Source organism: Sturnus vulgaris, chromosome 12 (assembly GCF_052056855.1).
Source record: "Sturnus vulgaris isolate bStuVul1 chromosome 12, bStuVul1.hap1, whole genome shotgun sequence".
Lineage (NCBI taxonomy): Eukaryota > Metazoa > Chordata > Aves > Passeriformes > Sturnidae > Sturnus > Sturnus vulgaris.
Window position 1 is genome coordinate 5691964 of NC_142254.1, and position 20765 is coordinate 5712728.

A 20765-nucleotide genomic window follows, 5' to 3' on the forward strand; every position below is an offset into this window, starting at 1 on the left:
CTGTAAAGTGGTGTAGCTCAAACTGAGGATAAGCATGAATCATACTCTCTATCATAACAACTGTATTACAGTTTAATATAAGAGAGGGGTTTTGGTTTTGTTTAGTTTTAATGAAGTCACAGAGTGGCACCCAATGGTAAGGTCTGACTTGGAGAGCTTTTTGAATGATTGCAAAATAATGTGATAACTGACAAAGAATTAGGTTTGAAATCCTCATGGCACTACTTTCTGAGACAAAAAAAATGTTGCACAGGGAAATCAAAAGAGAAGTATTTTCTTACTTGTATCATTAGATACAAATTTGCTATTTACCTTGATGAGTTTCAAGAATTTACATAATTAGTTTACTGGTTGGGGATGGATTTTACTGAAGATAATCTATTGGTATAAAATAGCATGGAGATATTTTTCAAAGTCACAACATTAATTCATTCTGCTAATCTGATCTCAGTAGGTGGATTTTTGCATGAAAGCTTCTCAGACTTTAGAAATTAGAGTGTCAAGACTTTTTACTGATTACCATCTGGAAGACTGAATGTTTACTGTATTTTGTAATCACGAAGTTCAGTTCCCATGGGTTTGGAGTAGTGATTCTGGAATAAAGCACAATCTCTGCTCCTTGTAGTAGTAATAAAGGAAGACTTAGAGTTCTTTAGAATAAGTAGATAAGTCATAAAGGATTTTCTCATTCTTTTATTAATGATTTTAATACATCATATTGTGAAATAAGTAGCTCAAAATAGAGCTTAAGGACGAGTCTGAGGAATATGTAATAGAAGGTCTTTGGGAGAAAAAGACTTGACTCATTTGAATCATTTAGAAAGTAAGATGCAAGGTTACAGGGGCAGAAGCCATGTTGGTCACAAGTTTTTGTGCCTGACTTCCAAAAAAATTCATCTGCCGTTTAAAGGTTCAGGACAAGGACATGTTTTCATGGGGCACATTGAAGAAAGCAAGGGAAGTTTAAGAGAGGAAAAAGGGAAACTACTCTCATGCAGGTTGTGGTGCTTGAAGTGTGGCTTCAAAAGTGTTGGTGAGAAATGCAAAAAAAATGTTGGCGCTGGTAAGAGAAGGAAAAACCTCTGATAAACTGTAAAAATTAGTTTTTTGTGAAGATCCAGTTATTGGATAGTTGTTCTAGTGAATCAGAGAACTGGAACAAGCCTGACAGACAAATCAGGTGGAACGAACACAAACCATCAGCATGGAGTACTGGTAATATAATAGGAAATATAAAAGGACATTCCTTGTTTTCTGTAGTTTTGCAGCTTCCTAAAAGAAAGCAAATCCTCTCTAGTGAGCTACACACAATAAAATACCTCCTCTATATAAATGAAACTTTTTTGTTGTGAATAGATAGAAATTTGAGTTAACAGATGCTGATGAAAGCTTGGGAAGCAGCAAGAAAGTAATCACCTGTGGAGTTTTGGTTTTGTTATATCCAGAAGGAGCTTGGAAGAGCTATTGGTCTAAGCATAAAACTAAAAATAAATACCTTTCTTACACCACAGTAGCAAGGAATTGATAGTGCAAATGATCTTATGCTTACAGACACAAGCCCAAAGGGCGTGTGTAGATCTGCATCACAGGAGTTCAGGGTGAGCCTCAGGGTTTCATCCACACCATTGAGCAGCTTCTGAGAGGCCAAGGGCTGCTGCTTTGAGAGAGACAATAAAGGAAGCAGCACATGGAATAGGCACTCTGAGTTCTTGGGCATTTCTTACATTATTTGACCCCAAACACTGGAAGTTGTAATAGCCTGAACACTAAAGCAGGGGTGTGTTTGGAAGGGCCCCTGCCCTGTGCTGGCACACAGCAATATTCCTGTGGAGCTCCAGACAGGCTGGATATTGGATTCCTACAGGGAAGGAACCAGGCAGGATTGCTGCTGCAAGGCTGTTCAGAGGAGAGCAGCAACATTGCCCTTCCACAGGGCAGGCACTGGAATTGAAAAGCCAGCAATCCAGCAGCACAAAAAGCAGAGTGCTTGGATTAGGTCTGCATGTTCAGGAGAGTTTAATGATACTCATAACTACTGAGGGGAAGAGAACAAATAGGTTCAGCTTGTTGGTTGGTGCAGTTTTTCTCCAGATGATTTTCAAAGAGATCACAGGGCAACATTGCTGAGGGAAGAGTTTAAAAACTGATGGAGCTTGATAGTCAGCAACAGCATAAGATGTCTTCTTGGGTTTTTTTAATTGCTTAGTGATAAATGTAATAAAGTTTATTTCCTGCCATAATTTGTTATAACAGATTGTGATGGAGTACAGGAATACAGCAAACTGAGCATCATGTATTAATTCAATTCATATATTAATTCAATTTAAGCAGCAGACTGCTGCACCCTGGCAGAGTACAGAGGGTCTCTTTTCCCTGTGGCTGCCAAAATTCATTTGCAGCTAAAGGAATTTTCCTCACCATAAGAGCTGCTGCTGCAGCCCAGCATCTCTGAATACCTCAGACTTCAGGGGTGTCTGGGGCATCCCAGTGTGCAAAAGCACACTCAGCTGCAATTTACTACAAGATGCATTAATGCTCAGAAAGGTACCATGAAGGGGACCAGTTCTGAGCTCCTCTACTTATGGCTTTGATGTGCTCAAAACCATTATCCTAGCATTGGGACTATGCTTTTGTAATTTCTACCATCAATTCTAAAGGTTCAGCCAGTCCTGGGGAGCCAGTGGCTCACAGGAATAGAGTAGGAGTTCTGGCTTTGTTGCTGCTCTGAAAGAAAATACCAGTGGAGGACCTTAAAGCTTTATCCTAATTCATAGGATGTGTCTTCTTTGCTCAAATGTGTTCCAGGGATTTCATCACCGAATTTCTACCCTACAGAAACAACTCTTGATTCTGAAAGGAACAAGGTAATAATTTCCTAATGTAATGCAGGGAAAAAATCACTTTCTTCAAGCTTATCTTAATAAGTGATACTGAGAAAAGGTGTGCCAGTTTAAATCAAAATGAGTGTCCATTCTGGCTCTGTGCAGGTTCTGAGATAATGCACAGTCTCACAGAAATGTCCATTCTATAGCATTTTGCTGAAGAAGTTTGTCTTTAGCTGTCAGTGCTGAATGCCCCTGAGCTGTCCTAACCTGCTGGAATTCCCTGTGTTGATGGATCAAATTTCAGGCTCTTCTCCTCTTTTATCGTGTACCAAAGCTCCCACCAAACTGATAATCTAGGCACTGCTCTTTAGTACTTCTAAACATTTAATTTGTTGTTGATTCTGCCTTTCTTTTCTGCTTTATCCCTGTTGACTCTGTAAGTAAAGGCTGGCAAGATTTGGCTCAGTATTCTGTAATTACAGGGCTTTAAATCTCTTTTCCTTTGAATTTTACTGAGACAAAACAAATACTCATTGACGTCAGCAGGAGCTTGTAGGAATAAGGAAGGAGTGAAAACAGCACAGTTGTGCAGCTGTAGCTCTCCATCCAGAAGATGTATCACTTAATAGGTGTCTTCAGCAGCCAAGGGAGGACTCTCAGTTTGCCTGTAGCATCAGTTTTTATTCCTTTGACATTTTTCTCATCTTGGGTCTGGTTTTATTCTTGCTGCCATGGCAACATACAGAGAGGCTAAAAGGTACTCCAGAGAAAAGGTCTCTCCTTGCTGACAGGCAGTAGAAGGGAATAGAGGCCATTGCTGCTGTTTGCAGCTGCAAATAGCAGTGGAGGGATGAAAGGAATATAAAAAGTATTTTCTGTTTCCATGTGTGCAGGCAAAACCACTGGTGCAAAAGTTCAGTGTGACAGGGCATAAACAGTGGTGTTGGATAAAATAATTTTTGTTTTCGGATGCCTTCTAGGAGGACAGGACACAACATGATGTGACATGACACGGAAACAGACTTCATGATCCAAGTTTTTCCTGTAGGAAAAATACTCTAATCAGCTCAAAATCATTGCTAGTGATACTCATTTTTTACATTTTGATTGTATCCATGTTTTCTCCATGCCCACGTAGGCGTTTATGAAAATTGGACCCCACATACCCTGAGTTTGATATTACTTCTTACACATGCTCTGTGCTCAGTTTCTGCATCTTAAGAGCTGGCTGCATTCACCACAGGCAGGAATAGAGCCTATTCAAATTCCTGTAAATATTATGCTGCTTTTCCATCTGTCATGCAAGCTGCTGCATACCCTCAGCCTCCAGGAGAACAGAGAGTCTGGGAGGTCTCTTCAGAATTAATGGTGTAGGTGAGACAGGAGAATCCAAGCTGGTTGCAGATGTGGGTTTGCCAGCCTTCCATATACCCAGCTCCCACATGAACAGGTAATTGAAGGATTTTGTCACAGCAGATAAAGCAATTTAACACTAGAAGCACTTTTCTAGTGGCTATTCTGCTACACAGTGCAAGGAAAATATTCCTATCACAAATGCAGATCATTCCCAGAGAAGTGCTGTGCTGAATACAGGTTATTCCATTGCTCTCAAGGGAAATAATCCCTTACAGCAAAGAATGGTTTTGTCCAAATAACTGTGTCTGATAGGATAATTGTCCCTAATCTCACAGGAAAACAGTTTTTCTACAAAAGCTTTTACAGAAGGCATCCTGAGAAAGGAAAGTATTGAAAACTCACTTAAAAAATAAAAGCAAAAAGCCTTGAAAAAAACCCAGCAGGTTTCCCACTGAAATATCATTCCAAAACATCATATTGTATAAACACGAGAGAGACATTTCAAGATTATCAAGGAGAAAATACACCAGCAAAACTACAGGAGTAAATTTTGATCGATGTCTCTTCTGGGGGCAGAAGGGCAGTTGTTAGCAAAGGAGCTGGTGAGTGCTGGCCAGGGAAGTGTCCGGGCTGCCCAGGGAGCCGTGTCCTGTCCCTTCCCTGAGCCCAAGCCACCCCAACAGGCTGTGTGGCTGCACAGGGAGATTTACCCCTGCCCTGACACCTGGCAGGGTCTGCAGGGAGTAGAACACCACGGATTCCCTCAGAGCTGCCAGCACGTTCAGGAACTGCTCCCCTTGGTTCCTTGAGAACCTTCCACAGACCAGATCTAGACAGACATAATCCAGGAGACAGACAATGTGATTTTTCTTTGTAGAGAGTGCAGTGTTAGTTTTGAAAGCTGTATATACCAAAAACATGAAATAAAACTCTTCTGGTCTGAGAAGAGCATCTGCATTTAGAATGCAGCTCACAATCCATATTAAAGACAGCATAGCTTTGTAATAGAACACAGCAGTGAGCCTGATGAAAATTATTTTGCTCTATAGCTCTAATGAAAGCTGTAGTATTAAAGCTTTGCTTATGTGGCATCTCAGCTAGAATCTACTTCAGTATGCATCTTTTTTCTTCATTACTGTATAGAAATAATGCTTAAATAATTACTCTTGATATTATTATTTGTCATTTTAATGGAGGTAGCTCTGGGCTCATTGAAATAGTGCCAGTTATGAACAGCAACAGAACAGAGCCAGCCCTAGAATGAAAAATGGGCATGTTTTTAATTCAGATTATTTTTTCATAAATGTGAAGGAGATTTGGATCATTACCTGTGACACTTGGGTTGCCAAAGTAACCTTGACTAGCCAGCTGATGTTTGCACAGCGCATGGCACTGTCACCATGGAGACCCTGCCATGTGATTTTGCAGGCATGATGCAGTTGCAGGCGTCTCAGAGAGGAATTAATTGTTGGTGAGCAATGCTCGTGCAGACAGCTCTGCCCTGGCAGACAGTCTGCAGTCAAACACGAGCTAAATTTTTCCTTTTTGTTTTAGTTTCAGAGAGGACCAGGGCGGGGATAACAGGAGGGAGCTCCCTGGACTGTCATAAGGAAAACACTGACTTGTCCTGATGGAAAGTTTATGCTCAGATTGGGAGGAGGGGTCAAAGAGGGCTGATCTGTGTAAAACCCATGCTTGAATGATAATATTCATTTACAGAATATATGTTTGAGTGATTGAAGGCTATGGAACACTACTGATATTTCTTTATCAACTGAGGCTTTTTTTCTCCTCCCAATACCTGCTCTCACTCATTCATGTGCAACCTAGTGATGCCAGGGAAATTACACCAATAGAGCAGGGACTGAAATCTGTCTGTATATACAGAATATTCAAAATTCTCCTCCAAAAGTAGCTGTCATGCTGTACTTGCCATTCTTTCCATTCTGACCTCGAACCTCACAGTGGGACTGTGAAGTGGATTTTGGATCTGGTTTGCACGAGACCAAACCAAAGACCAAACAAACCTTTCAATAAGAGATATAGTTCTGTTTCTGATGGTTAAGCAGGCTAAAGGGTGCTCCCTCCTTTCTCTCCATATTGTTTGGAAGAACAGAAGTCAGCCAGCCTCAAGATAAAGTTATTTTGCTGTGGTGAAATGCTTTGTCCCACCTCTTTTACTTAATTACGAACGGTCTGGATGACAACAGTTGGTTAAAAGGTGCTGTTACTATTTCTGGGTGCTACAGCTGTGATGAGCAGGCTGCAGTAGGATCAGGTGGGGCTTCTGTAGATGTGACATACACCCCTCAAGGAGACACAGCCCAGGCTTCAGAAACTGCCCAAGAGCCAGGATGGGAATGGATGAGCCAGTAAGTGCAGAATGGTGTAACTGTGACATTGACATTTGGGCAACTGCTGTAAAGAATCACTAGAGCACCAGCTTGCAGATGTCTGTGTTGGACACTCTCTTACATGAAAAAACCCACCAAAAAATCACATGGATATTTAAAAATAATACTGGGCAAGAAGGACTGGGTGGCCAGATGCAGGGAGTAAATGTTGTTCCTTTTGTCTTTGCTTTTGGTCTGAAGAATCAGCTGAATGATTAAAGAGGGGAGGTGTAGCTGGAAAAGTAGGGCTTTGGGGTGATATATGCAATACAGCTTAAAATTTATGAGGGGATTATTTCATGGCTGGAGGGGAACAGTCATGACATGCTGGAAGGCTTGGGAATTTCCAGTGTGTAAGCAGAGGATGAAAGGTGATTCTTTGAGATGATGTATAAAAATAAACAGTAATCTTGAACCTAAAGGTGTGGAACTAATGACAGGGAAAATTGCAGTTGTAGATCATAACCTGATCTCTGCTTCACTGTGCCCATCTGGTACTGAAGGATGTTTCCTTCATTTGGGTACTGATAACCTTTTTGACAGCTCATGATGATACACTGGGGAGTTTTACAGATTACACTGAGATAACTGAATTAATATCACTCTTGGTTTGGATTAAATTTGTAATCTTGGCATAAGATTCTTTAGCCTTTCATATCATGGTCTGATTTACCAAAAAGGGGAGTGAAGGATTCCTTTATTGTAAGTGGAAATCCTTTCAAATAGCTCAGGGAAAAACACTATCATCAGAGGGCCCCAAGAAAAGAAAGGACAAAGTCCTCTGCCACCATCCAATAAACCTGCCCTAGCTGACAGTGAGGGGATAAAGTTGTCTGCAAAAATGGAACTGTAATCTGTAGATGGGAGTTTGTGCAACAGACTGCATCCACCCTCATGCAGCTGAAGAATATCCACTCTTCTCTTGCACCAGTGTCTTTCAATGCTTTTTTTTTTCTGGAGTAAATGTAGAAGTTCACTAAAAAAACAAATCAATAAAATTAATCACATTACCGAGCTAAACAGCTTCATGTAGGATGATGAAAACATTGTGTTGAGACATTTCCACTAGGAAGCTTTTCCATGGCATGTGGCTTTCATTGTTTCTCCCTCCTAAACTTCACATTACTAATGTGGGCCTGAAGCCCCCCGTGTGTTCTGCTGGCACAGTGAGTGGTTTCATGATCCAGCTTCCCAGTCTCTTTTATTTTACTCCTGAGACTGGTTCCTTGTAAGAGCCAAATACAGAAATGGATCATTATGTTTAAAATAATACCTGAAGGCTTGAAAATAGCATCCATTTCTTAGGTAGCTGCATTTCTCTTTCATACTGTGAAATGGTGCAACAGATAAGTAGTAATACATTTTCCATTTAAATTTCCCTGTATTTATAAAGCAGTAGACTGTTCTTGCTATGTTCTAACAGCAAAATGAAGTTCCAGAGCCAACTGAATATCAGCAACAATTTAAGAATACATCAGTAGACATTACTGTTGGCTCTTCATTTTGAATGCAAGCAGCCAAAGAATTAGTTTGGTAGTAAAATGGGTAAGTGGAGGCTTGACTATAGCAAATCAAAGTTGGAGCATAATTGTTTGTTTCAGGCATGTATTTATACAGGATCAGATTTGCACCAGGTAAGTGTCTCTATTCAGGAACTTTCCAAAGGAAAAGGAAGCTGGACAGCAGAGGTGAGATATGAAATGAGAGACTTCAGATAAAAAGCCAGACAAGAAATCTGTCCCAGTTACTGATTCCACCTGGAGAAAGCATAGTGCTAAAAAACAAACAAGAAAAATCCAAGGAGAACATAGGGAAAAATGGAGAATGAAGGCAGGTATACAATATCTATTTCAGGAGAAAAAGTGTCTTTTAGTTGATTTTAAATGGACTGTTTTTACACCCTGACATCAAAACTTGTGGAAAAACAGTGTAATCAGAAGCTGGCTGCAAATATCCAAATACAATGCCAGCATGCTATATTAGTTGTTCTGTTTGGAATACACCTTGGTTTTCATTGTTTTAGAATTGCAGATACTGTTTGAGTAAAAATTGTGTAGTGCCTGCTATTTTTAATTTCAGTATGAAAATCCTTTTTGTCTGGTCTGAGTGGTTACAGGTAATGACATGCTTAATTTGGAGCTTTTTAAACCTATATTTCTCAAAGAGAAGTGTATGGCAAATTAGTCAGAAGTGCTGGCAGAGACTTCATTAAACTTCTCTAAGTCGTTTGTGGATATATTGTGATTCCTGAAAGCTGGTTTCTTACTTGTAGTAGTAGTGCTTCACTATCTGCTATTATTAGTACTTTACTCTGTAGAAGGAAGAAATGGAGAAAATTATTATTCTCTTTTTTCTATGCACGCTTGTATTTTACTTTAAAGGAAAATTGCTATCAGCTCACTAAAGACAGAATAACTGCAATAAAATCATACCATGTTCCCAGTGCATACACAGGTGCTGTGTTCAGTAGTGGAAAATAGTTTATGACTATTAGTGTAGATGATTTACATTTGTTTTTAATGAAATAAAAAATTGCAAATCATTAACTAAAGAGAAATTGAAATACAGGCTTTCTTGAGAGATACTATATCAATATATCAATTCAGTGCATCATTGCTGCCAGGACCAGTGGCCCACTAATGTGTAATAGTTCTGATTCCACTGCAGAGCTTGGATAAAAATTGTGTCAGTCTGGGGGCTCTCAAGGCTAAAATCTGTAGTTTGGCATTATTTCAGACACAGACCCTCTCAGGGCTGAGCCATACTGAAAGCAAACACAGGACAACTGAGTTTTGTCCTTTATTCCAGTGGAAACTGCATATCAGTAAACACCCCTTTGCACTGTTTCCAATCCAAGAACCCTCTGATGATGATACTGCAAAGAATAATTTCAATTAACTCATCCTTATAAACAAAAAGTAAAATCCATTTACTTGGCTTTGAGCTGACAAATGCAAATAGCAACCAATATGGAATAATTGGTGAAAAGGGATTTAGGGATAGAATGCTGTAAGAAGAGGAAATCCCTTGTGATTCTTTCTGCTGGAAAGGATGTTTATTTTGACTCAAACTTTAACCGCTTCAGGGAACCTTCAGTAAATTCCAGAATTTCTATATGCCTCTCTGTACAGCCAGTTAAGCCTGGGTCTGGTTTTAACCAAGTACAGAGGGATGCACTGTCTTCATTAGGAATATGCAAACACTGAGCCACAAACTCACAGAAGCTCCTCCCTCTGTGAAAGGCACAGAAAGAACTAAAATTTCCATATAGTCAGTGCAGAACAACTTAACCATACTTGCACAGCAAAGAAGGTTTTTAATCCTCTCTCTCTGCTGTAGGAGAACAGGGAATGGTTTTCATTGGCACCTTGGGAAACAAGTAGTTGCAGTGTTGGTTGAACAAGTGGACTGTTAGCAGCCATAAAAATAAAATTACTCATTTCTAAAATAGCTCGTGGTGTCTTAGCTCAGACATCGTGTGCTGGATGGCATTGCACTAGGACAGAATTGGACTGACTGGGTTGGTAAGTTGCAAATAACACTAAAAGGCACAGATGTTGTATCAGCTCCTCAGATTCTTTTCAATGTTTTTATATATTTTAAAAGCTCCATCTGGATTCCATAGCCACAATTATTGTTATAAGTTTTCTTCCCTCTGCCTGCTGTTTGCATTTGCAAGTTACTCACAAGTGTCTTGGAAACAACTCCTGAACCTTTCTCCAGGGGCTTAAATTTGATATTGTGCATGTGAAAAAAGCAGGGAAAGCACATTTTCTCAAATTTGCCTTGCTAAATATAATATGGTACAAATTAAAATAAATGTTGCATGCCCTGCTTTCCACATAATGTTCTGGTCATAAATTTCAGTGGACGGGCAAATGTGTTTGCTGATTTCTCCAGTTCTGTTATGTATGCTGTGCTGTAACCTCCTAAAAGCTTGATTTGGGTAATAACAGACATAAAAAATTATACAGCTGCTGCTTCTCCAGCAACATGGTTGGATATTCCTAAAAGAATATTATCCATAGTGCAGAGCTGGTCTCACATGGTAGTTGAGTGTTGTTTATGCTCTAAGGTAGCTTCATAAAAGCTATTGTGATTTTGTGGACTACACTTAGAGGTCAGCCTTCTATCCAGTGGGATTCATAAGATTGTGTTTTCTGAGGTGAATTTACAATAATGTCCTCAATTAGAAAGCCATTGTGTTTGCAGTGCAATTTTTCTTTTGTTCTAATAGAATTTTTCTTAAGTCTGGTATTTAATAATTGAGGGAACACCTCTGTAAAATTCAAGGAGCAGTACTGAGTTCACTGCAGTCAGCTTCCCAAGGAAGGCTGACAGATGGGAAAGACATTTTGTGCTGTGCCCAGCATCCATTAAATTTAATTGAAAGTTGAATGCTGTATAATCCTTAAAAATCACATACCTCCTTCTGTATTAGACATTCAGGGAGTACTTTGGGGGCCTGGACCCCAATTCAGGTCTTTAAAAGTACTGTGGGACCCATCAGGTCCGAAATCAGCATTTTCTTTCAAACATGTATGCCATTATTTTTAAAATATTCAACGGAACTATGTCACAGGTGCTAAATCCTATTAACATAAAACTCTTTTTGTCTTGACCGACCCTGTTATGCTGGCAAAGAGCAGTGTGATGAGGATATGGAACAGCCTTTATGGGCACATTTTCAGTTCCTGAAGTTTCCCACTGTGAAAGTGAGGAAACTCCCGACATTTTCCAATTTTCAGTGATTTATAGAACCATAGATTGGGAGAGATCTTAAAGCTCATCTCATTCCACCCCCCTGCCATGGCAGGGACACCTTCCAGTATCCCAGGGTGCTCCAAGCCCTGTCCAAGCTGGCCTTGGGCACTTCCAGGGATCCAGAGACTGCCACAGCTTCTCACCGTGCCAGTGACTCAACAGTGCTCTGTGTGCTGCACATTAAATATTCAGTGCAACACACTCACACACAAATTCAATTTATCAACGAGCTCTCCTGAGTTGTGAAACTTCATACACCAAAACAAGCTGCTCTCCAGTGCACTTGTAAGAAGAGGTTCTTGTGCCTTTCTCACATGCACTGATTGCAGCCAGCTGTTAAACAGATGGTCTTGGTGGTATCAGTAGGACACCAGTTATTTCAAACTTTTTTTTTTAAGTGGGAAAAAAGTGAAAAAAAGAAGGAAATAAATGTTTGCTTAGGCAGCAAGACCCACAGTACTGCATTAATCCCAGCCATAGCCTGGACACAGCATTTCATCTGTGGTGACCCATAAGAAATTGAAAAATATCATAGGTCAATTAGAAAAATGTTTCATACTTTCAGTGAAAGTAGAATGTCTTGAAAATATTCTGCAAAGACAAAATGCAAGGAACAGCCTTTTAGGATTCCCTCCCTGAGCTTGTATTTCTCCCTGCCCCTCAGCTATCCATCACTTTGGTTCTGCATTAACCTTATGGATGTGTTATGCTATTCAGAGACTGTCCTCAGGACTCACATCCCATTCTGGCAAACACAATGCAAAAGCCAGGCCTTACAAATTCACTAACAAATGTTAAACTCTCAGTCTTTTCTCAAGCAGCTCTTTGGGTGCCCTGGCACATAGCATGCCTTTAAGGTTTTGCTGGTTTTGAAAGGGAGGGACTCAGGGCTCTCCCAGGCTGTGACTGAAAATTACCAATAGTGATCTTTCTTTCAGGTGAAGGAGGCCATGCAGAGAATCCATGACCGAGGAAATATAGGAAAACTCATTCTGGATGTGGAGAAAGCACCCACTCCCCTGGTGAGTGCAGGGCACTGCAGACATGATGTACAGCCAGGCATGATACAGCCTGGCACTGACTTCTGGACACATGTCCTTTCTAATGCTTTTTTGACACTGATTTCTTCTAAATCCATAGCTCCCAAATACCACCAGTAACCATAATTTCTGTATTTAACCCAAGTGAAATGTACTTCCTGAAGTGCCAGCAGTTACTTCTCTGTACTGAAATCTGCTTCTCCAAAAATGTGCCAGGGAGTGTTGGATTGGGGTCAAACTGACACGTCTTTCTGCCCTTGTGATGGAAAACAGATTTCTCTCAAACTAAAAAATTCCCATATTAATAAGTGGATTGAACAGGAAAGAAACCAGTCAATATTTCTTCAGTGTGCAAACATAAAAGTGCTTTCTGATTCCCATACTAAGTTAGAGTATATTTTTGGTAGGAATTTAGTTTACTGGGTTTTGTAATATATGAAGTATAACGTGTAAATATTTCTTGACATATACTGAAGGAAGATAGTAGTGATGGAGCTCTGGTCCACTAAATTTGGAGCACTTAGCATGGTACAGAAACCTTTCAGAGAGCAGTGGTAAATGAGAGCCAGGCTCACTCCTGAGCACTCACTGATGGTGTAGGAAAGAGCAGTAAGGAAGGTAATGCAAACCTGACTTGAAATCAATACTGATGTATGAAGTTTGCTTTCACACCTGAGAAACCTCCTGTTTCAAAAGAAAAGAACCTGGACTTACAGTTAAGCTCTTACTCTAAAACTGCCTCCAAATCTCATACAAACTCTCTGCAAGGAAAAGGAAGGCTTTGAGGACCTCACATGTGGAATAATACCTTTTCATGAAAGGTTGTGATCTCAAAAATATGGGTAACTTCAGAGCAATGCTTATTCTGCATTAAAATCGGGTTGTGTTTGAGACTTTTATTCCCAGCAGAGGCTAATAATCAAACAGGGAAGGAACATCATTACCTTTCTCTTTAAAAAGTAAAGGGGTCCCTTGCTTATTTAGTTTTGAAGTAGTTATAAGCTAATACAAGAATCTTCTCGTGTCCTAAGAGAGGTAACATGGGTGTATCAGAGAATCCAGTCACACTAATCTGTGCTGTCAAACACTACCCCCACCCAGTGAACCAGGCTCTTGTGCCTCCACAGACCTGTCACACGGACAGGGTGAAGTGCTGGAGGGTCCTGACCTTTACACAGCTTGTAGTAAATATTTCCAAAATATTTATTATTATTTATTATATATTATGGTGAAAAAAACCCACAGTGTACTCCTTAAATGCTGTTGTGAACTACAGATTCTTGAAATTGCCTAATGCCCTGTGCAGGCATCTTCAGTAAAATATGAAAATGCAATTTCTTCCCACTTCTGCATGATCTGGGATCTGCACTCTGTCGTGGGTGTATCCTCCCAGCATCTATATATGCACTGCTCTATGAAATTTCATTGGGTTTTTAATATCAAAAGAAAGGAAATTGCCCCCTGAGTTTTCACACCGTGCCTCAGATGGGGCCATCCATCCTCTGAAAGAGCAGATACAGGAGCTGTAACCCAGAGGTCCCACGTTCTCTAAACTCCCTGCACAGCTGTGTTTCCTATCCAAGACCTTTACTATCAGTTTACTACAAGTGCAGGGAGCAGCTGTCCTACAAACAGCTCTCTGTTAGGAAATAGAGAACAGCTTGCAGCTTTAGCTGGGAGTGCTGTAGAGCCAGCAAAGGCTTTGCACAGACAGAACGTTTATTTTCGCGTGGCAGCCCAAAGCTGCCTCATCCAATGAATCAAGCTGAAGCAAAGGGTGAGGAGGGTGCCCTGATGTCCATCTTTCCTCTCTCCTGGTGCAGATGGCCAACGACAGCACGGAGACGAGCGAGGCTGGCGAGGAGGAGGAGGACCACGAAGGGGACAACGAGAACAAGGAGCGCATGCCCTTCATCCAGTAGCAGCCAGAGGAGGGGCAGGCAGGAGGAGCTGGGAAGGAGAAGGGAGCAAGGCTGGGAAATCTCTTCTGTGCATCAGTGAACAAATGCTGTAGTACAGTGTGTGTTGTATTTGTTTGCAGTCAGCTGAGCTATGAGCTGTTGATCATTGTTGTTTTGAACTCAAGTGCCATTCTCATCCAGTGCAGTATTACGACATTTCTGTGTAATACCCGGTTTCCCTGTAGGAGTCCCATGGATTTTTCTGTTCTTGTTTGAAAACCTTATTAACTTACTGTGTAATTTTAGATGGGCATCTTTCTCATGCAAATTCCAGCATCTTGCACAAAGTTATTTGGGAGGTTTGGGCTTTTTTTGCAAGTCGGAAACAGTAAAAGAAAAAATAAAAAATCCCCACTTGCTGCCTGAAAGATTCTAGTAATTGGAGGGATAATTTTGTATTTCTGGATTTTCAGTGTTAAAATAGTTTTCCTTTACTGAACCACAAATAAAAGTTGCAACAAAGATTACTTTTTATTTTCCTCAGTCATACTTCATCATTTCACAAGCAATCCTATCTTCATTTTCAAAAGTACCTCATCCAGAATCACGGAATCGGAAATTGTGCAAGAAATCATTAATTGAGAGGCTTTGATCAACTTCTTCTGGTAAGGACACATTGACTCATATGTCAAATTCAAACCAATTTTAAATTTCATTTTTAAATTGCATTGGTAAGGATCACTTATCAGGATGTGGAAAGAAATTTGGTGATGGGGTTTATTGCTCTGAAATCGCTAATGTGTGGTCAACTGTCAGGCTGGAGCTGAACTCCTGCAGAAGTTAACCCTGTAAAAAATGAGGTTTAGGCCTTAATCCCACCAAAAATCCTGTACAGGGATAACTTCTATCTAGGTGAATTTTTCTATCAAAAGCTCTGCTCCATATGTACAGTTACATTTATAATTATTTACAGGATCAAGTATTCAAAGACCAGCTAGTCTTATCTACCTCCCAGTAATGGAAACTATATCGAAACATGAAAAAAGTAATTATGTTTTCCACGTCCTTCACCTATCCAAACAGCAGCTACTCAGGTCCTCAACTGTCTTGTTAAAACAGTTATTTCAAACTTACTGTGATCATGTACAGTAGAAATGCTGAAGGACTGGCAAGAGACCTTGCATGATGCCTACAGCTTCGAATTAATATCCTTTTTTTCAAAGAAAGTATTTACCCAGACATGATTAAATCTACAAGTAACATGTTATGATAGAAGTTAAAAATTAATACAGAAAAATGAAAAGTAGGGGCTTCTCAGGCTTTTCTTGGTGTGAGAGGACTTCTGGGTGACTTTTATGTGTGGTTTTAGAAGATTCTCGTTAGTTTTTTTCTGTTTGTTTGGTTTTGCTGCCTGAGTATTAATGTCCATCTCTTTACACTGTACTCATGAAGTTGCTGTCAGATAATTGTGCAGCTGGTTCATTCTGAAGGAGTTCCCCTTGGGTTGAACAAATTAAAAAAAAAAACAAGAAATAACTTGTGGAGAAAAATGCCAAAAACTATTTCGAACTATTAATCCAACCAGAATTTCATTTTTCTCTTCACTTCATTATAGTTGAGTTTCTTTTCAAACTGGACTTGCTTATACTTCCAGTGCCATTTTGGACCCAAACAGGGACTTTATCCACAGAAGAAAATATGTATTCAGTGAGAGTTTTCCATTTATTTGGCTTGCCAGTTGGACTTTTAAGAAGGGCCATTAGGTTTTCATGACTCATCAGCTGACAGCAGTAGGAAACATGCCCAATTTTGTTTTGCAGCTAGTGTAATGATGTTGTCCTGCAACAGACCTTAACATAACTAGGAATTTTGATTTGATGCCAAAGTGAGCAATATTGCTGGTGACCTTCGAGCTGGCAGTAAGTGGCATTCTCAAGGCCTTAAATTAGTAGGGCAAGCAGAATAGCAAACCCATTCTTCTGTTCTAAACCACAGTCTGGTGGGCTCTGCTTCTAAATTACCCTGCAAGACAAATATGGGTGATCTTGGTCATGGCCACAGACACCACAGGGACAACAGTCACATAATTTTGGCTAGTCCTTTCTGGTTTTGTTAGCAAGGCAAAAAATACACTTCATGTGACTTCATACCAATTTTAGGGCCATTTTCTGATCAGCAGAGTGTCAGATAATTGCAGTGAGTACAAAGGAGCACTTCTGGAAGTACCTGAGTGCCACACAGCTGAGTGTGACCATCAGCGAGCCAAGCTCTGCTCTGTGTTTACTGGTGTCAGTCCAGCACGGAGGGAGGCTGCTGCTGAAATAAGGGAAGTTTTCCAGGCATCCATTCTGGAAGCAGGATGTGTGCTGGCAGAATTTGGCCCACAAGCCCTAAGTAGCTTTCAGGAGACCACAAGCAGTAGTATCACGCTGGCAGGGGTGGAGGCTGTGCTGTTCAAACTGGTGAAGCCAAGGCTTGTCACTGACCAAGTCTTACTGTAGCAGAAATGAAGGGTTGTGCTTACTACTGACAGTGTTGTTTAAACAACTCTGAGACAATTGGATAGTCTCTTCAAGTGAAACAAATTATTTCTCAATTTGCCTTAAAGGAACTGTGAAAGCTTCTTTAACTTAAGCCTGATTGAAGTGAACTGAAACACTGTTTAATTGTATTTGTTGCTTTAGAGCTTTTGTTATATTGTGCCTACAAAGCAAATTATGTTTACACAAAAATATAAATAAAATGTTGAGCATAGCATTATCTTTGGCTTCTATGTTTTTTTCTAGTATTATGGTCACATTATGGAACTGGCTTGAAGCTGCTGAAGAGGAAAATGTGAGGTCTTATTTTCCATTTTGGTCACCGTGGGATATACGAATAATTTATTTTGACTATTACAGAGTAAATTGAGGTTATTAAAATTGCTGCATGTTGCTTTACAGAACATTAACAATGTAGATATAAAATTTTGAATGTCACAGTCTAAGAAATTCAAAACATTATATAAACACTTTTTACTAAGTGTTTAGGGAAGTGTATTTTGATACAAAGAGAAACTGGGACTCAGACTGCCACACAAGTCATCCTCAGAGAGACAGCTCCTTTCAGAAATTAGATTTCTCTAATGGAAGCATCTTAAAATAGAATCCAAAAGCAGTCATCACCAGATTAGCTTATAGAAAGCATATAGAAAGGAGGACATGACTGAGTGTTGAATCCCTCTCTCCTGGGCCTTGGTTTCAACCCAGGGCTCCTTGTCTTTGGAAGATCTGGTGATGGTTACCAAGCCCTACAGCCATCTCCAGCCTGCACTTGAGTACATGGCTTTAAAGGTCTCCCTACATGAGGGAAAGAAGTGAATGAACTTCAGTTTAATATCTAAACAAAAAGGCTTTGCCTCATTTTAGTAATGCAGGACACATGCAAGCCTGGGATGTCCCTGGAAAATCTCACTTCAGTAGTTACCAAATCTGCTCTGTAATCTCAAAGCTCACAGGAACAGTGCTGAGTGTGAAGAGTAAATTTCTGAGCTCTGTTTTTAAGCTTTAATAAGCAAGTAATGATCAGTGCATCCATAATCATGGGGTCAGATGAGGCTGAAAGCAAACAGCCATAGCCTTTTGCAAATTCTCTGTGATTACCATTAAAGCTCTGCCTTTACCACCTTCCCCACCGGGCCATCTGCAGTGCCCTGTCACACACTCTGCCACAGAGCAGGATGTGGCAGGTCGCCTTCGTGCAGCATCTGCATGAAATGCAGCTCCCAGATCCTGAAAAGGGGATGGGGTCTGTGACTGAGGGGGGCTGCAGGGGTGGGGACTTGCTGATTTTCCTTCAGAGATTAGGAGGGCTTTGATCTGTCTGGAAGAGTTTTTTTTCCCTTGCACGGAGACCAGGCTGAGATGTTACAATTAGCCAAAAGAAGTGGGAAAATACTGAAGGAAAACCTATTTTACTGTGAGTGCTGAGGTGTTGGGGAGTAGAAGGTGAGCATTTCTCTGGGGCAGGTTTGCTCTTAGAACCACAGGGTGAAGCACCTGGGTCTGCCATGCCCACAGCTCCTGCACTCTGCCCCTCCTGCCCAGCCCAGGAGCTCTGCCAGTCCTGCTCCATCAGCCTCCAGCTCCCTGCTGCCTTTGCCTCTGCCAGAGCTGGCAATGTGTGTGTTCTGCCAGACACTGCCTGTGTCCCTGCCAAACATCATCTCCCTGACAAGCTGCAGGCTGCAGTACAAATCCTGCTGTGCTGTCTCTGGGCAATGTGTGTAAATGTGTTTCCTCCACGAGAGCTGGGGCTCACCGTGTGAGCAGCACATGGTGCAGCATCTTCCTGCCCTGGAAGGACACAGTGAGATGCAGATTTACTGGATGCATCACCTGTGATAAGGATTTCTCTCCCTGGACCAGCCAGCTGATAAGCTAATAACCAAACACTTGTAAAGGCTGGTGGGCCAAGTTTGCTGAGCAGTGACTGGTGTGTCTTCTGTTTCACAGGCATTCTGTGGCCTGGAGCCCTGTTAGATCAGTGATGTTTTCCAGAGGCTTCTAGGAGAAAACATTTCTTTTGTTGCTAACACAGAAGAGAGATGATGATGATTATAATTGTTTTTCTAAGACATTTTGATTTGGTAGATTATTTTTCTGTTTCTCAGCTGCTATTTTTTTTCCTTCTAGTGCCCACATTTCATATTAGAAATATTTTCCCACTGTAAAAAAAAAAAATCAAGTCTCCTGTAACTAGCCATATATCTCTTTGCTTGTACAAAAGCATCCCTTTGAGTTTCTGAACCATTTCTGCTGTAGAAAGGAAAAATTAAATTATTTTTCCAATGCTATAATACTGCCATTTGGTTTAGGGGTTTATGGTTCTTTGGCATTTAATTCTCCAGTTACCAAAGGAATCTTAATTAACATTAATTCCAGCTGAGCTGGAAGCTTTTCCTGCATGGCTCACAGCTGTGTCTCAAATCATACCTGCTCGAAAGCAATGGAGATGCACAGAATCATGTTCTGAATGCCCTCTGCTAGGGCCCAGTCAGGAAATCTCCATAAAACTGTAGGGGTTTGAGAGACAATAATCTAAATTTTCCTTGCTTTCCCATCAGAGCATGAACTCAGAGCATGAACTGACACTGAATGTGGCCATTAAAAGAATATTCTGCTATTTTCTTGATCATTCCCTCCATGCTTACCTGAATAATCACCTCTGGTGAGGGCATCCCGGGGAAAGGGTGACCCCCAAATCCAGCAAGTGCTTGGATTCAGAGGGGGCTGCAGATCCAGCCCTTCTGGCTCTGGTGAGCAGAGCTGAGTTTGCTCCATCAGGATCAGCTGGGAAAAGGTATTGCAGAGAGGGCTGTAAGAACAAGTGCCATCAATGCAGTCTGATTGCCAGGGATGCTGAACCCACAGAGCAGGGGTGTGTTTGTGCACCAGAGAGGGCAGTGCCAGGCTCAGCACAGGCACGGGGCAGGGGATGTACAGAGGGAATTGCCTTCAAGGGCTCACTTGAACGATCGAGCTGGAGCTCCTCACCCAGATGTGCTGGATGCCACTGCCTGTCCTTGCCAGTTCTCACCATCCACATTTCAAAGGTCCCCAATGCCTTCAATACTGTATTTCTGCAGCACATTCCCTGAGGTTGTAGTTTCACTTCACAGAGCATACATAATATGATTCATATGAGAGCTTTGATCTGTGTTTCGTTCAACATGTCAGTGGTGGATAAAGTCATTATTACAGTGTTCTGTTCGCTAATCAACCAGCAAAACAGGAAAATAAAAAGGTAATTGTTGCAAGCTCCCTTCCTTGTTTACATTAGGATGGCAAGCTCAACTCAGACTGGAATCTCACAGGTCTCATCCCACTGGCTTTGATGGGGACAGCATCATGCTGATTAGTCCTCTAAATGAATCCAGTCATAGATTCAGCATTAAAAATTTAGCAAGTAATATTTATGTTCCTGTTATAGCTTATTTGGTTGGGAAAAACCCCACAGGATTCTTTTTTAAATCCTTGCTCAACTGTCCATGTTAAAATACACATTGGTAAACCCAATTATCTTTCTTGAGGATGCAGTATTGGTCTATACTGGGGGGTTTTTTTGAGCCACTGGTGCAAGTAAATTATCTAAAATGGAAAAAATTATCTAATGGAAAATCCTTGCCATCAGAGAACCTGAGCTGTGGGATGGACCAGCTGGGGATGTAACTTGTCACTTTGTTATATGTTACATTTATTCCATGCAGAGCCCATAGTATTATTTTAGGAAACACTATTGACAAAAGCAGGACAAACTATCCCCAGTTCCTTAGTACATTTTTACAACATTGAAACCACACCTGTACAGACATGATTGACCTGATGGGTGTCTTCAGCTGCTCTTCCAAGAAAATGTATAATCAGCCAGAGCCTGATGCTTTACTGGGTAACACTGGTGTGAGGCTGTAAAACAAAGGGGATCGACCCTGAGCATTAAACAGGCAGA

General features: G+C 40.9%; 1 protein-coding gene across 1 annotated transcript in view; it reads left to right on the plus strand.

The window, feature by feature from the left end:
* Positions 1-17039, plus strand: part of VAT1L (vesicle amine transport 1 like) — a 55011-nt gene extending 37972 nt beyond the window's left edge. The window contains exons 8-9 of the mRNA XM_014882091.2: positions 12277-12360; positions 14202-17039. Coding sequence (XP_014737577.1) covers positions 12277-12360; positions 14202-14300 — 183 coding nt within the window. The 3' untranslated portion in view covers positions 14301-17039. The remainder of the gene's footprint in view (positions 1-12276; positions 12361-14201) is intronic.
* Positions 17040-20765: the final 3726 nt, after the last annotated feature.